At 40.2% G+C, this 17,698-nt stretch overlaps 1 protein-coding gene across 3 annotated transcripts in view; it reads left to right on the forward strand.

The window, feature by feature from the left end:
- The window catches only part of LOC146684455 (MICOS complex subunit mic25a-like), a 73,883-nt gene that overhangs the window by 32,116 nt on the left and 24,069 nt on the right, over positions 1 to 17,698 (forward strand). For all 3 annotated transcript variants that reach the window (XM_085445040.1, XM_085445041.1, XM_085445042.1), the window contains one exon: positions 8,397 to 8,467. In XM_085445040.1, coding sequence (XP_085301166.1) covers positions 8,397 to 8,467 — 71 coding nt within the window. The remainder of the gene's footprint in view (positions 1 to 8,396; positions 8,468 to 17,698) is intronic.

Genomic DNA, 17,698 nt, shown 5'->3' on the forward strand with positions numbered 1-17,698 from the left:
AAGCTGCTTGCCTATTGTAGATTCACTCTTCCCAGTCTGGTGCAGGTCTACAATACTTTTCCTGGTGTCCTTCGAAAGCTCTTTGGTCTTGGCCATGGCGGAGTTTGGAGCCTGACTATTTGAGGCTGTGGACAGGTGTCTTTTATACAGATGATGAGTTCAAACAGGTGCCATTCATACAGGTAACGAGTGGGGGACAGAAAAGCTTCTTACAGAAGACGTTACAGGTCTGTGAGAGCCAGAGATTTTCCTTGTTTGAGGTGACCAAATACTTATTTTCCACCCTGATTTACGAATAAATTCTTTACAAATCCTACCATGTGAATTCATGGATTTTTTTTTTTCACATTCTGTCTCTCACAGTTGAAGTGTACCTCTGGTGCAAATTACTGACCTCTGTCATCATTTTAAGTGGGGGAACTTGCACAATCGGTGGCTGACTAAATACTTTTTTGCCCCACTGTACTATAGGGTATTGCTTTTGCTTTTAAAGACACAAAACATAGTATTTGAACTTTAACTGACCCTAAAAGTCTTGTTTCATCTTAACGAATTGCTCAAGAAAAATCGTTTGCCACTATTTTGACAATGTCAGGAGCGACTTAACTGGACAACCTGATTGAAGTGCGTCTGTCTTTCATTTGAGAAAATCAATACTAACATTTATCTGCCGTGGAAGCATATATTTTGTTAGTTCGGCAAGCACTTTTTAATATCTCCCTAATTCTTCCTTTATTTCCCCCCTTCCTATTTCTCTCACTGGTGGTCTTGCACTCTCTGTCACACTCTCCTGTCACAGTATGGAGTATTGTTTGAAGCTGGTGGAAATAGAGCATACAGAAGGAGATAATAATCCTCCTCCAAGTCTGACAGGTTGCTTGACAGGCTGTCAGCAGGGGCCTCTATGTAGTGCACCAGAAATATCTGCACACTTAAACGCACACTCACTGCTTCACTCCAAATCATTCCAAAGGCAGTACCTTTATTCCTGGCCAAACAGAGGCGAGAGAATATTTCGGACGGCATGCACACAGACACACACTGCTGTGTTTTCATTATTTCAGAGGACAGTACATCGACTTTGATTCATTCTCTGGAGATTTACCATAACCCTACATCTAACGTGTTAGCTGGTCATGCTAGCAATGAACGTTGCCTTCTTAATAAAATAAATTTACAATATTAGAACTTTTTTTCTAGACATTTTTTTATAACAGATTTTCATGACAGATTTATATCCCCACAGCAGGTGGAATATAAGCGCACACATATGCAGGTGTAAACATATAGATCTTTATACATATACACCCACATTGACGCTTACTGTATGTGTGATCCTAGCCCAATGGAGCTGTGCTGCTCTTCTGATCAGACCTCGAGTACTGCATTAAAAAAAAAAAAACCCCTCCGCTTTTTTGCTGTGTTGCACTTTCTTATGGAAACACATACACTCTGGGCCTTATGTAAACCAAGTCGAACTTTAACGCTTTCATCCTGCGAAAAGCTGTCTGCTCAATATGCGGCAGCGAGGGCTTCGGATCTGCTTATTAGTTGAGCTTGTTTGCAGTATTTCCACTGAGGCTGCACCCATCTGGAGATGAAGATAGCAGTTTCATAATGAGTTAATGTTACTAAACATTGCAGAGTTGTGGTTAACATTCCAGTTGCCTCATTATTCTTCCTGAGCAAAAGGAGCACTGCTATAACTGTGGTAAACACACACCATTAAATCCAGCCAGCAACATTCAAGTATGCAGTGTCCAGAAGAAGGCATAGTGAGACTGAAAAAGTAGAAAAATGATTCAAATAAATGTTTTTTCTTTTCTTTGTTTTTGTTTTGCAAACTTTGGTTGTTGACTAAATGTTACATGCTGTGCTTTTATTCTGTATTATGTTATATAACCATTCAGAGAAGGTGGTAAATTACACAAGGATATAACACGGAATAGAACACGATCCCCAATTATTAAATAAAATATCTAATACATATATTTTAAATGTTTTTGGAAAACATTTTAGCTGAATTTAACATTTGTAGCTTTTTGTGTGATATGATCCCGCTATTAAAACAGCTGTAGCTGTACAGCTGCATAACACTAGGGTTATAGTAGTTTTGAGACCGTGGGACCACCCAGATTATTCCGACCATATGCAGCAAACTTGCCATCATTTTGACCTCGTCATGTAACAACAGCAGCAGTGATGAAGAAGATCAGGTTAATTTTATCAGTATAAGTAAGATTTCACCGAATAAGTATGTACGCTATAGGGCTTTTTTTAGTTTTGCAATGTTTTAAAACAATTTTGTTATAGGTAGCAAAGTTAAAATGTACATTAGAATTCATTATACAACTTGTAAACAAAGGATGCAGCACAAACACACAATAGCAAACATATCTAAATAAACAATATGTTCTTAGGTAAACTGGCTTGCTACCTTTGTTGTTTGTTTTACATTAAATTCTATGCGATCAAAATGACATGCTCAGCGGTTCTACGTGTAAGTGGTTGAATTTATTTATTTTCCCCTCCTGCTTGCATAGAGGTTGCCTTGATGTTTTTACTCTAGTGTGACTGAGCCATTAGAATCTGAGCAGTTGAAAGAAGTACAAATCATTCCCAAACATTGCCCTTACTCACATATAGACAACAGCAAGAGATGGTTTGCTTTAAGTGCATTCTCAATATTAGAAACTATTACTTTTGGTGTTTGTGCTGACCAGGAGACCCACTCTGAATCCACTGAATGCAAACCTGTTCTGTTCCCACATAGATGACAAAATATATTTATTTAAAGATATAGGTCATACATACATGTGCATATAAAGAAAATGTCATGTAGGCCCACACATAGTCCAGGGTTAATGGTGTGAAACCATTAAAGACTATTTTGTGTTGTTCAGTGAATGCTGTTGCTGCTCTCAAATCAGTGTAACATGAAGTGGGAGTGTGTGTGGGTTAAAAGACTGCTTGTTTTACAGGTGGATCAAAGTGTGTGTGTGTGTGTGTGTGTGTGTGTGTGTGTGTGTGTGTGTGTAGAGTAATTTTGCCACCTACTTCTGGATCAGTGTTTGTGATATCTCCTGGTATAGAAAGAAAAAGCATCTACATAACTGCGTTTGACTTCAGTTTTCCCAATTCACCAAATTTAAGAAATATGTTCCCATAGTTACGGGGGTAGTTGTAAACATGTGTAGACAGCTGGGGAAAATGGCTGCAATCATCATCAGCAGAGAAGCACAAATCTGTTTGGACTGATGACAGTAAAGTACGGCTGTTGCCACCTTTCACAGCTAACAAGCCTGTTGGCTCACCACTGTTATTTATTCTTTTTATCCCTGTGCCATGCATATGTGTGTGTTCTCCTCAATTCTATACACAGCCGACATTTTTGCCAACGCAGTTTAGATGGAAAAGATGCAAAAAAAAAAGGGAAGAGATGCTTTTAATAAACTGCAGCATTGGTGCGATTTTGAGGCCAGCTATTCAGGCTGAAGTATAGAAGAAAAACTGACAAAAGGTTGCTGGGTTGAATGGTGTACAGGACCGAGAGCAAGTGAACATAATGAGCAACCTATTGGGGAAAAAAAAGGGTAAATGGCAATTAAAGCTTCAGGTGGCCTGTTAGTTGTAGCCAAATCCCTTAAAACTGAATGACGCAGATTTAGCTGTGTCAAATCCTGTCAGTCTGTGAAACATTTTACGTTGATTGCTCCACTTTTTTGGTTCTTGAAAAAATACTTGACTTAAATACTTGGATATCATGAAAATGAAAACTCATTTTGAAGATTTTAACAATAGTTGATCAGAGTTGCATGAAGTTTGTTGTTGTTTTTTTTGTTTTTTTTACCAGGATTTTGTTTTAATGTGAGCTACCACTAGCCGGTGGCAGTAATGCACATATACTAAAGTAAATTGTTTGCCAACCTCCAGTTAAACAACACGAATGGATGTACCATGCAGTACTTCCTGGTATAGATTCCATATGGATATAATTTCCACATCTGAAAAGTAAATCCAGTGTGGAATAACTTTAGACTTTATTTAATAATAATAATGGATTGCATTTATATAGCGCTTTTCGAGACCCTCAAAACGCTTTTCAATTCCACTATTCATTCACTCTCACATTCACACACTGGTGGAAGCAGCTACAGTTGTAGCCACAGCTGCCCTGGGGCAGACTGACAGAAGCGAGGCTGCCATATTGCACCATCGGCCCCTCTGGCCAACACCAGTAGGTGGTAGGTAAAGTGCCCAAGGACACAATGACCAAGACAGACAGAGCAGGAGATCGAACCGCCAACCTTCCAGTTACAAGATGAGCTTCCCAACCCCCTGAACAATGGTTGCCCTGCATTTTTATGAGTTTAAGGCCTCATTGACTAATTCCAAGTCTTACTGAATACAACATGATGGTTTTTCTTTTTTTTTGTAATAGTCTTGTTAGAATCAACGAGGAGGTTAAAGTGTAAGAAACAATAAGCTCATGTTCTCTGGTCCTACTACAGTGTGCATACAGTGAGCAGTTTAACCTGTAAAATGTTTTATTTTATTTTAAACTGATCGTGGCCTGTCTTCCTGTTATAGCTGCTAAAATCACCTTGTGGAAACTGTCAGTGGTATCGCTTGTTAGGACACATATTCTACTTACTATACGTTTGTTATAAACTTCACAGTTTATTCATTTTTGTTTTGTTTGTTGTTGTTGTTTTTCTTAAATCCTTTCAATTTTGGTTCAAAATGAATGGAAATACAAACTGAAATCTGTTGCTCAGTCTAACCAGTTGATAGAAGCTAATACACGCTTTATAGCTGGTTAGAATTAAGTTGAAATATAAAGGTAAAAAAAATAGGGTGGGGTCAATTATGGTTCAGTAAAAATGGATTTTGACATAGTCTTGGACTAAATCAGAATCAGAATCAGAATGGGTTTTATTGCCAAATGTTGAGCGGGTTTACAACATTAGGAAATTGCTGCGGTGCTTCAGTGCAAACATACTGTTATAAATTAAGCTTAAATAGACATGAAAATAAAAATGAGAATAAGAAATAAAAGTGCTAAGTAGATAGATATATACATGATATATACATGAGTGCAGGTGGTGATCAGTGCCAAACATGGAATGATGCAGTGAACACAGCGTAGGTCATGTGTTAGTGGTGGGAACAGTTATACGGTTATTGTTCATGTGTCCGACAGCAGAGGGGAAGAAACTGTTCTTATGGCGAGAGGTTCTGGTGCAAATGGACCGGAGCCTCCTGCCTGAGGGGAGCAGGTCAAACAGACTGTGTCCAGGGTGAGAAGGGTCAGCTGTGATCCGAGCTGCACGCCCCAGTGTCCTGGAGGTGTACAGGTCCTGCAGAGATGGGAGTCTGCAGCCAATCACCTTCTCAGCAGAGCGCACAACACGCTGCAGTCTCTGTTTGTCCCTGATAGTGGCTCCAGCGTACCACACGGTGATGGAGAAGGTGAGGATGGACTCGATGATTGCAGTGTAGAATTGCATCATCGTCCGTGTTGGCAGGTTGAATTTCTTCAGCTGCCTCAGGAAGTACATCCTCTGCTGGGCTTTCTTTATGACAGAGGTGATGGTGGGCTCCCACTTCAGGTCCTGGGTGATGGTGGTACCCAGGAAGTGGAATGAGTCCACAGAGGTGATGGGGGTGTCAGTCAGGATGATGGGGGGGAGTGGGGCTGTGTGCTTCCTGAAGTCCACAATAATCTCCACTGTCTTCTGGGCGTTCAGCACCAGGTTGTTGTGGCTGCACCAAGACACCAGATGTTCAACCTCCCTCCTGTAGGCAGACTCATCCCCGTCCGAGATGAGTCCAATAACGGTGGTGTCATCTGCGAACTTGATTAGCTTGACAGACTGGTGGGTGGAGGTGCAGCAGTTAGTATACAGGGAGAAGAGCAGGGGAGAAAGAACACAGCCCTGAGGGGAGCCGGTGCTGATGGTCCGGGAGTCCGAGACATTCTTTCCCAGCCTCACATGTTGCTTCCTGTCCGTCAGGAAGTCAGTGATCCACCGGCAGATGGGATCAGGCACATTCATCTGGGAAAGCTTGCCTTGGAGATGGTCTGGAAGGATGGTATTGAAGGCAGAGCTGAAGTCCACAAACAGGATCCTGGCGTAGGTTCCTGGGGAGTCCAGATGCTGCAGGATGAAGTGTAGGGCCATGTTGATGGCGTCATCTACAGACCTGTTGGCTCTGTATGCAAACTGCAGGGGGTCCAGGAGGGGAGCCGTGAGGGTGTTGAGATAGGAGAGAACCAGGCGCTCAAAAGACTTCATGACCACAGATGTCAGAGCCACGGGTCTGTAGTCATTTAGTCCAGTGATCCTAGGTTTCTTGGGGACAGGGATTATGTTCTGAATAGTGCAACCAGTGTTTGAGAATTTTGCTTTCAACTTAAGCAAAATTGGTGGATTGCTTTGCAGCTAGTGTCATGTCATCACGTCATCTTGGCAAGCACAGTTAAACAGTATGTTTGAGTTAATCACCGATGATAATGAAGGAATGATGAATGGTGGAAAGCAACTCCAATATTATGCTTAATCTGTGGAAGGAGGGGAAAACACATGTTTGGAAGAAAAAATGGAGTGGAGGAAGGATGGTAATGAGAAGGAAGGAGAATGATGACGGTTAAGCAGTGGTGTAAGAAAAAAGAAAAGCAGGTGCTGGAAAATAACTCCCTTTATACCATGGTCCAGGTGAATACTTGATTTTTGCTGCAGGGTGTCTTTTGACAACAGGGACACAAATGATTACAATTTCTTACAGCGCAACACAATGCTAACATCAGATTAGTTACAAAAATGAGAGACTTTGAACTGATCCTCAGAAATCGTTAGCTGTCCACAGCTACTTTATGCTGAATGGGGAAAATCTCTCCTGTAGTTCATTAAATCCTTGCAGCCATCTGACGCAGCAGTACGGATATATTGATAAACCTGCTGCCTGTGATTCAAGATGCTACACTGAAACCCATGTCTACTATGCCAGGCCAACAACGCTGTGTTTCTTGCTTCAGTCACAAGAAGTGCCATTGATTGCTTTGAAATAAACATGTTTCTGTACACTTCAAATAGATATTTTTACCCATGTATGCTGAAGATAGTGATAGATATACTTGAATTTTATTGAAGTTTTTTTAGAGGCGCTCATACTCGCTGATGATAAACTGATGAGGTACATTTTATTAGCAGCAGCTGATTGCTTCTTACCCTCTTAATTCCTGTGGTTATTCCTATAGTTTTTCACATGACTGTATGATCATGCTGAGCCCAACTCTGTACTAAATAAATGTCAGGCCAAAATATTTCTCCCCTCTTTATTTCCTGCTACTTACCTTCATGCCTTCTGCTGCTTCTCTTTCTTTATTCTTGTCTTACCTTCTTTCCTGCCTTTTCTCGATTTCTTCCCTTCCATGCTTCCTTCCAAAGCTGGTACAGCTTGCTGGGTAAATATTTGTGGGGGATACAGGGTGCTGGAAGGCCTAAGCTGGGAGGATCAGCAGAGGAGAGGCTGCAGTTGTTGTGGATTAGCTGCTTGTTTTGTTATAATACCACTGTCTGCTTGCCTGGGTTTTGGTACTCACCAGGCAAGCTGCGAAATCAGAAATCACGATTTCTTGAAAAATGTATGAGTAATGCAGCTCATCACTGCTAGGCTTTAGTTCCGCTTAAAGAGGCTGGAATCACAAAAAATAGGTCCTGTATGTGAAGGTAATGCTATCTAATGGAAGTCAGACTCCTAAGTTTGAACTTGGAAGGAAAATCTGGGAAGTTATAAAGATGAGGTTTGAGGGGGAAAAAAAGGGGTCCTAAATCATTGATGGACAAATGACGATCAGAAATGTTATTATTCAGTCAGATATGGGCACAGTCTGAAGTGAGAACCAATTTAATATGACTTAGGAACAGAGCGGCTATTTTAATGAAATAGCAAAGCTTAAATTTGGGAAAATTGTGATACATAGTTGTTTGTTTTGTCTATGCTCGCAGTGCAGCAAAAAATCAGATATGCTGCTTATAATATAGTTGAGCCTGTTGGCTTAGCTTAGCACAAACACTTGCTTTTATCTTCATGCTAAGCTTTCGAGTCCTTCATATTGCTTAATAGTGTTTCTTTTAAAGTCAAACATATACTTTCTAAATAATACATTATACATCTCTTTCTGCATTTGCCAGATCTTAGTTATCAGAGGGCACAGTTACAGAAAGGTATCTTGAACGGTCCCAGGGATGTATATATCAGCACTTTATAAGCCCTACTTACAATACTACAGTCACAAAGGCACACAAATACACACATTAACGCTGCAAAATCACACGTTTTACTAATGCTGTTTTTTTCCCTGTTGTTGTTTTTGGTGTGCGTGTCTTTAGAATTTGGAAAGGTATCAACAAAGCAAAGAACAGTTCCACCAAGCTGCCTCCAAGACGGAAGAAAATGTCAGGTGAGACGCACAAGCACTCGCACACCCGCACATCTTATACAGTTACCCTAACCGCGACCTGATTTAAACCCTCGCGCTAAGGCCGAGGCTCATTCTCTGCTCTCTGGTGTCGGAAAATGAAGACCTGTTAAAATGCGCACAGACACACGTTTATCTGGAGTCCAAAAATGAGGAGATATGATTCCTGGAGCCTCACACACCCACCCATCCCCACACTCATACACACTGTGACTCACACTTATCCACACTGTGACTCACACTTATCCATGCACACAGTTGAGTAATTAATGGCAATAGATTGTAATATTTTTTTCTTATTGTTTAACCAGTTGCATTCTTACCCTAGAGCAAACTGAAAATGTGATAAATGTTTTAATTGGCTGCTTTGATTAAGCTGCATCTAACAATACCTTATTTCCTCATCTTCACTTCTCATAGTGGACTTTTAATGAACCGCAGCTGGGAAAAGGTAGTTAATTGTTGCTGCTGAAATCAGTTTTTCTTTTTTCACTTTTTTAAGGGGGGGGGGTCATCTCAGGTTCCATTTGCATTAGAAGCCAGAAGTGAGTTTGCTGTTAAAGGCCGAATGCTCTCAGTACAGCTAACTGGTAGTTCAAAGTTCAGATTCACTGAACAGCAATTTTTATTAACAAAGCAGGAAAAAACAAAGAAATTCAGGGAGCAACTGTGACAAACACAGGACCAGAAAGAAACTGGGCCCAGTCGGTCTGATGGCCACAGAACATGGGAACTAAATGAGGACGTTGAGCACCGTGAAGCAGGACAGCCATTGGTCAACTCACTGACAGAAGATGCTTTAACAAAACTCAAAAACTGAACATCTTGGGTGTACAAACATATTCTGCAGTGCTCAGTTCAGACCCAGGATATTAGTCCACTTGGGAACTGTATTAGGAAACTTCCTGCCCTGTTCAGCCATCTGAAAACAGCATTATTACCTATATAATAATTAAAAAATTTTAAAAAAGGACAATTGTTTGTTATACATGCCTGTCAGAATAGTTCACAAATCTCTCTTTAAAAAAAACAAAAAACAAATCCAAACATCCTTTCCCTTAGATGGTTGAAATAAAAGAATTGGCTGTATCCTACCTGTGTAATCTTTTATTCCTGCTCCTTGCATTATTTAACAAGCTTGCTTGGAGGGGTTTTGTCTAAATCTTGTTGAACTTATTGTTCACCGTGTTATTTTAGATTATGGGGGGTTATCTGCTGTTAGTTCCAAAATCTTTTAACCTTGGCTTTACATATGTGTTGAGTGGAGGTGAGTAAACACAACAGGAAGGCTTTGCACAAGCTCGATTTGTATTTTGGAAGCTATCAACTTGAACTAGCTATCAACTGCAGGAGCTCATGTACACTGACTGTGGGTTATTTTTTTTCTGTCAGAACAGGTGCTTTATCTACCTGATGTGTGTGTGGTTGTACCCAAAAAGGGACAAATACTGTATTCAGACCACATAAATTATCTGTAACAATGAGGAAAATGTATTTATTCACTTTATCTTGACTAAACAGTATTGTTTAAAAGCACCCAAAGAAACTAACAGGCAACAGTTGTGTAATGTTTATGAAAATCTTACCCTAACACAAAATTGAAAATTTGTACTAGTGTACTGCTTTATACCCATCGATAGTCTGATTTAACTGACATAGGAAGACTGTGCAGAAATCCTCCAACAGTGGAATTGAGAGAAACGTATTTTATATTAAACTTCAGGCAGACCTTAGTTTTTAAAACTATCCGAGGGAAGTTTCTGAGTGCTGAGCAGTAGAACAAAGCTACTGTAAAATAAGATGTGGGTGACTCGTAAACCGCCCAAGCTCCACTGTCCGTGTTATTCTGTGCTTTGTATAAGCACGTGTTTATGCCTGCTGGTATGTGTGGGATGTGTTTAATCCACAGTTTAATCCTTGGCTTTGGCTGGCAGCACTCTGGGGCTTGAGAAAGCCAAAGAGCACAGGGCCAATGTGTCACCATGCTGTGCGCGCGTCTCTGTGTGTGTGTGTGTGTGAGAAAGGAAAAAGAAGATGAAGAGAGTAAGAAATTCTGCAACCTGTAGCACTCTAAAATGTCAAACTCAATGGAGCATAATAGAGCAGCCTCAGTAACTTTCCTATCATTCCTTGCCTTTCATTGCTTTGCCTTCTTTGTCCAACTCTTCAGGCCTGCCAATTACAAATTACTTTTCCCCTTTATTTTCTAGAAGTTCACTGCATTCCAGATTTCTTAACCAGATTCAGACATTTTTATGTAATGAGAAAGATTTTTCAAGCATAGTTCACATTTTGATTATAGCATACCATTTCATCTACTAGTACTTATCACAGGTACCTACAGTTCAAGTAGCCAGCAATTGTTAAGTACTGTAAATCAGAAAAACATACAACACTTGCAAGTCTGTACATACGTATTTTAACCAGGTTATTTCCACTTTTCATTCCACTATTGTTTCATGACAGTCCAGACAAATTGGAATTCCCGCAGAAATCAGGGGTTGACACGGAGATACATGGTGTGTATAAAGAGATGGATCCAGACAACAGAGACTGATAGAGAAAAAAAGCCTACTTCTGTGAGCGCACTGGTGTTTCACAGAGACGTGGCTACAGGAATTACCCCAGATTGCATTGTTATCATTGACATCTGTCAGACAGTTCAGTGTACATGGTACACCAGGGAGGGGCAAAGAAAGAGGCAGAAGGTCTGCAGCCTTTATTAATAACACATTGCGGTACCTTGGGCAGATTCCTGTGAAGGACTGTTTGTTTAGCCCAGATGTTTAAGTTTATCTGCCCGCGCCTAACACACAAAGAGAACTATCATGTACTGTCTTGCTGTTGTCTGTTCTTCCACTAACCAGGCAACCACATATGTCATGTTGATACAAATTACTATATATATGGTTCGTACATTTGATGAAAGACCTCTATTATGCTTTTACTGTTAGAAGTTTTGTCCAAATACAGTTTCAGTAGTTGGTGAAATGGGCTGTGATGTTGATATCTGTAGTAGGACGTAGGCTTGTGTGGTAGTTTATCAGTCAAATTGTCACAAAATAAGCAAATGTTATAAAAATAAGCTGTTAATTATTGCCAAACCCGTCCCCGAGGCCCCCAGCCTCCCACTTTCCCCCTTTTCATGTTCCTACATGTTGGTTAACAGTGTTGCACAATTTTTGCAGTTTGCTTTGAAGAGCCATCAGTTTCACAAGCCTAAAACTGAAGTGCTGGCAGGTTATTTACTCTCCTAGAGTGGGATTACAGACAGTAAGAGATAAACTAAGGTAGGGTCTTGTTAGAAGAGTCAGTCAATGGCTCTCAATCTAAAACAGATTTCTGCAGTAGTTCAGAGCAGCTCAGTTTTATGAGTAGTGCACCACATGTGGCCTCTCTGTTTTCCAGCTGCCACAAAAAAATATATAAATGTTTAAATAAATGATGTCTCATATCGATGTCCTGTGGCTGTAGACGTTTCATAAACAACATTGTTGTTCTGAAACAAAGAGATTGATGTAGTTTCTGATATTCACTTAGCAAATATAAAACTCTTCTTCTAAATTGACAGGTTTTTCACACGTTGGCAGTAGAATTGGAGTGAAAGAGGCATTGTGATGACAACGGCCTCCTCTTCAGAGTAGTCGAATGGGAGTGAAATGGAGACAGGCAAGATATACTGTATACTCACATCAGATCACTCGGGTCAATAATCCAAGGTGTTTTAACAAGGCCAGCTGTCTGTTACAGTGGTAGTCCAACTAGTCTTAATAGCCACCCTTTGTCAGATTCTTCCAACATGTGTCAGAACGTACCAGTCAACAGAGATCACTCAGTCATAAAGCCGACGAGTTGAGTCCAGATAGATAAGCAACCTAGTTTGAAGTTGTTGCTGTGCTGTAAGAGAAAAGCCAATCAAATACAAGTCTGGATTGCAAACAGATTTATAGCAACCTGAATTTGAATAGAAATGCTGTCAAATAAAGTTATGAAGATTAGGCGTAAGATTGGGTGTACAAATCGGCTCCGCATCAGCTACAGATGGATCCGCACCCTACATATAAGCTTTTTGTATATTATTGTTTTCTCTATCTTAGATACCTTAAACAACCTTTAGGCAGCTGCCTGCTGCAGACTGTATTTGTGATCAGCAAATTATTGGTTAGTTTCGACATTAGTTAGGGTGCAGCTGAAATGGAGCTGCAATGGAAAATCATATCACCTGTTACTTTCAGTATTTCCCGATAGCAGAATCTTTTTTGCTGCAGTCTGAATTTTAACAGATTTGTCCTTCACACAGATCCACAGTTTTCTACCGCCTGTGATTGAAAAACTAAATTCACTACTATGTCCCACAACAAGCAGGCAATGACTGTACACCCAGCTATAATCTTTGTTTCTTTGGATATTTGTGCAGTTCACTCTGGTATAGCAGACTGGATTCACATTCGTGCATGAATGGATTTGAGAAGTTGCCGTTTCCAGTGAAGAATGAGAAATGATGTTGTTCAGTAGATTGTTTATTTATTTTTTGCCCTGTTTCCTTTGGAGTATAATGTTTAACAAAACAACAAAATAGTATTAAAATGAGATGTTTATTAGTTTAAGTACAACTTAAAATTGGTGATTAAAAAAATAGGATGACAGTTTACAAAAACAAGAACAGGCATAAATGAATTATTACACAATATATGGTTTTTATTTTAAAACTAGAAGATAGCTGGGCCCGAGTGGGAGCATTCATCTTTATTTCTATTATGCACGTTTTCCAGATGGACACAGACGGATTCTTTACAGTATACATTTTTATGGAAATCTTTTGCATTACAGTCATCAGAGCCACTGTGGAAGGCTAAGTGAAATGATGTGTGCAGCATTGTTAAAGGACTGACAAAAGTGAGAGGGAGTCCTTTGTCTCTCGCAAACACGGAAGTTAAAGTGAAGTCTGAGCACTACTATATAGTGGACCCGCTCTTCTGGGTTACGGTTGTGATGGAATAGGAGAGATGGGAGAGGATGAGTGAAGGAGTGTAGAGAAACAAGATAGGGGGGAAGAGCATATGTGCCCTGAGTCAATTGAAAAGCTGTCAGGGAGCAGGTGCCTACAAGCTACAAGCTAGAGATAAGAGGCAACCCTTTCTCTGTAGCTGTTTTCCTCTTCACCTGTCCTGCCCTATCTCTTTTTCTTATTATCGTCTTTTTTTCCACCACCACATCAGTATTAATCAAACCACTAACATAAGAGTAGTCGGAGTGATTCAGAACCTCCAGTGTACCAAAATGTCATTACCTGATAACTTGTTTACCTTCTGTTGTTGCTGTCATAGGAGAACTTCTCTGATGTTAGCACGTTTCCCTTATTGGGAGACAGAGTTTTGATTCTGGTTCAAAGCTAATTAGACTTTAGTTTTTAAGATTAGACTGCTGTAGAGCTCTTGGTCAACACATTGCCTCCTTTGTTTACAGGAGCACATATTAGATCGGCCGTTAATTTATGGACTTGTTTTGCTTTTTCACCGTTTGCTGTTGGACCCAGGAGTTTGAGGTTTTGAGTTCATTATGCTTTTTGATTTATGTTTCAGTTTTTCTTTCTTTTAGAATTTTGGTCAGTATTTATTTTACTATTAATAGAGTTTCTGTTTTGTTTTGGGTTTTTTTACTTGGGTTTACACATCTTGGTTATCTTAAGTTTGTATATATTCTCTATGGTTTATTTTTTAGTCTTGCTAATAGTCTTACATTAAGTCAGTGATGACTTCAGGTTTATAGTTATTTCCCCTTTTGTGTTTCCATTCTGTTCCTTCCATCAGTCTCATCCCTCTCTTCTCTTTTGTCTTCTCCTGCGTCAAGCTTGTTTAGATCTTTTATGTTGGTAACTGTTGTTCCCTGTGCATGTGTGATTTTCACCCTCCCTCCCACCGTCTCGTTATGTTAATTATCTTAAGCTTTGTTCCCCACCTGTCTCCTCTTCCCTCATTAGCTCTTGTATATTTTGCCAGTCTTCCTTTGTCCTGTGTTGCGTTGTTGCTTGCATGCGTTCCTCTGCCTCTGCTTTGCCTTTCTTTCCTCAGGTATGTTCTGGAAGTTTGGATTCCTTGGCTTGGTGCCCTGTTAGCTTTTAAAAATTGGGCTTTGTGAGTTTCCTGGACCAAGAAACATTAAAGGTTTTTTCAAGTTTATTTACATCTTGAGAGTGCTGCGTTTGGCTCCATACGTTTTTGTCTTTTTCACAACATTTCATCACACCATCACCACCTTGGTATTTTGATTGGTTTACAGAGCCTGACAGGAAAAAGCAGGACTGCACAAGTTGTCTATCACATGGTTGCAGTGCCCTAAAACAAACCCTGCCTTGTTTTTAAATTTATGGAAAGAAAAGAGAGCAAAACATTGTTATTCATGTGACAAAGACATTATTTTTAATGGTTTTTTGTGACATCACATCGCATACCACTGCCACAATGAGAAGTAAAGTTTGATTTTTTCTAATAAGAAAAAAATCAAATTATAGCAACATTATAGCATTGTTTGGATTTTCTTTTGTTTACATAAATTATTATGATTTTTTTAGCACTATATACAAAAATAGCTGACAAAACCTCCAGGTCAGTGCCTGTGATGCTGTCAAATAAAGCAGCCTTTATTCCAATTAATTTAAAAAATGCATTTATTGTAATTTAATTCTGAAATATAGCTCATGTTAAGAGCATGATTGTAGTTGGAGGCTATTACTGGAATAACAAAGCAATGTGTCTGCTCACACACGAGGTATTCCAGACTTCCTACACTACGTCACAGCATTTGATTCTCTCCGCTTTTGTTTTTTTTCTCTCTCCTCGGGTGCTTATTTGTATGAGATGTTAACACGATTTTCTAATTACTTGCCTGAAACACATTAGAGATACCAGCCCTTTGTAGTTGACTGGATAGAAATAAAATGGTGTATAGGACAAACAGTGCCTCATATGTATAGCCAAAGCCATTAAGGAAAAACACAAAAACATCACTCTTAACTCTGAGAGAAGCGCGGTTTCGAGGTGATAAAAGCATCTTCCTTATCAGTCTCGTAGCTTTCCCGGAGGCTTTTGTAGTCACTGGTGTGTTTTCGTGTCTCTTCCGTTTTCCAATTTCTCACCCTTTCATTTCTCTCCCTCTCTTTGTCTTGGTAAGCTGCGTGGTCCAGAAGTCTGAGGCCTCTGTGTTCTGCCCGCCTCCGCCTTCGCTGCCGGAGATTAAAAATAATGGGCAGCACCATTAATTAAGCGACTAATCTTACTGTTTATGTTTTGTCATATTTACTGCTCACAGATGCGTGGAGTACCCCACCACACCACCACCTCCAAAAAAATGTAAAAATTGCTATTTCCACTCGCATTTAGAGTGCTTCTGCAGCACGCACACACGAAAATGAACAACAACAACCCCATACATGGCTCAGCGGGCTGTCAGAGATGCCACTTTACCTCATTCCGGCTAAAAAAAAAAAGAAGAAGAAGAAGAAAGAAGTCCCACCACTCCCCACCCCGCTCACTCTCCTCCTCTTATTTATTTATTTTCGTAAGCGGCTCAGTTAATATTGTTGATTTAAGACCTCACCTTCAATTTGGTGTAGCATGTGGACAGAGCTTTAGCTTTTGCTGCAGCTGAACCAATTTTCTGCTTCAAGCGCCTTTAATAAACCACGTAGCGCTATCAGGAGGCTTTGGCTTCCCTGATGAAGGCCATTTATTTCAAATTAAAGGAGAGTTCCTTATCTTTGGCGGCCTCAAACGGAGGGGGAGATAAAGATGGCACACTTTGGTGTTGTACTCTCTGTGTTGTTAATGGTGGGACCAAAAAGAAAAAAAAAGAGGAGGAGGGCGGGCGAGGGAGAGAAAAAAGTAAGAAAGAAGACAGAGTTGGAGGGAAGGCGAAAAGTGGAAGAAGAACGATTAATCAGGAGATATAAACCATTGGAGGTTGTTTGGGGGGAACCGAGTAATCTGATAGGCTGTCATCTTCTTCAAATGGGCTTCTAAAAGAGAGCCAATTGATGCTTCATTCCATCCATCATTCTATCTCACTTTGTTTTTTCCTCTTCATCTCTGTTCGTTTTCCTCTTTAACCTCGATCACCTGCGCTCAGATAAACTCCGTTGCCGCATCCATGATATTTTTCCTGATGATAAAGTGTTTGCGTGGATATGGATATGCTGTAATTGAAACGATGGGGTCAGCTTCTCTTCATGAGTCAAAGTCTAAAAGAGTCTTTAATTTGGCTTTCAATTAAATCCGGTGTTAAACGCTCCTCGTGGAGAAAGCGAGCAGGGACACAGTGTGGAGATCGACGTGTTGGCATGTAGCGAAGCGCGTGCATGCACGGCGCCCTTTGATGTTTACAGCAGACGTGTGCGCACGTGCCAGTCTATACCTGCGTGGGTGTACATAACTCTCTTGTCTCTGCTTCAATCAGTCAGAATCCATTACCGCGAGGCGCCCAGGCAGCAAGCCTGTCGTAGTTAACAATCACACAGATAGACAGGTAAAGACAAATTATAATACAGCCCACATATCAAATTAAACACGGCTAATTCAATCTCTCAAAGCACACTTTTCTGCTGTATTTGATCAGAATGATCCTGCCCACTCAATTAAGTACGATTTAGCGCTAATTGTACGATTCACAGTGAAGCACGTACTATACACCCCATAGGTTGTTCAAACAGGTTGGCACGTCTAGGTGTGAATTGTTTTTTATCTTCACTCCCATTTTTTTCTACTTTTTCTTAAAAGAGTTTCTTTTGTTCTGATCTGAGACAAAATAAAATTAAAAAGACAGCTTTAACCCAGAACTTGAACTTGAACACAGCTGTAAAACAAGTGTTCAAAATTAAACAACACAGTTTGTTGTTTGGTATTGTTACAGGTATAGACAAGTGACACAATTGAAATTGGTAAAGATGTTTCTAAAGTATTTTAGGCCTAAGGTGAAAAACTGTGGAGAGTCGGGAGAAGTACTTTTAAGAAGACTTAAGAACTTCTAAAGCAACGAGAAAGCCGTGGAAAGTGTAGTTGTGCCGGAGCACTGAAAGCACCATCAACTGCTTTCCCCCCCTCTAAGTGAGGAAATGGCATATTTGTGATTTGCATAGTACAGTTATTTCTCATCCTCCATCCTTTCAGTGTCTGTCATGCAAAAGGTCCAGTACAACAAAACAGCTGCTGCAAAGCTGTT

Source organism: Copadichromis virginalis, linkage group LG20 (genome assembly GCF_057382275.1).
Source record: "Copadichromis virginalis isolate Kocher_CV1m ecotype Utaka linkage group LG20, C_Virginalis_male_GT1.1, whole genome shotgun sequence".
Lineage (NCBI taxonomy): Eukaryota > Metazoa > Chordata > Actinopteri > Cichliformes > Cichlidae > Copadichromis > Copadichromis virginalis.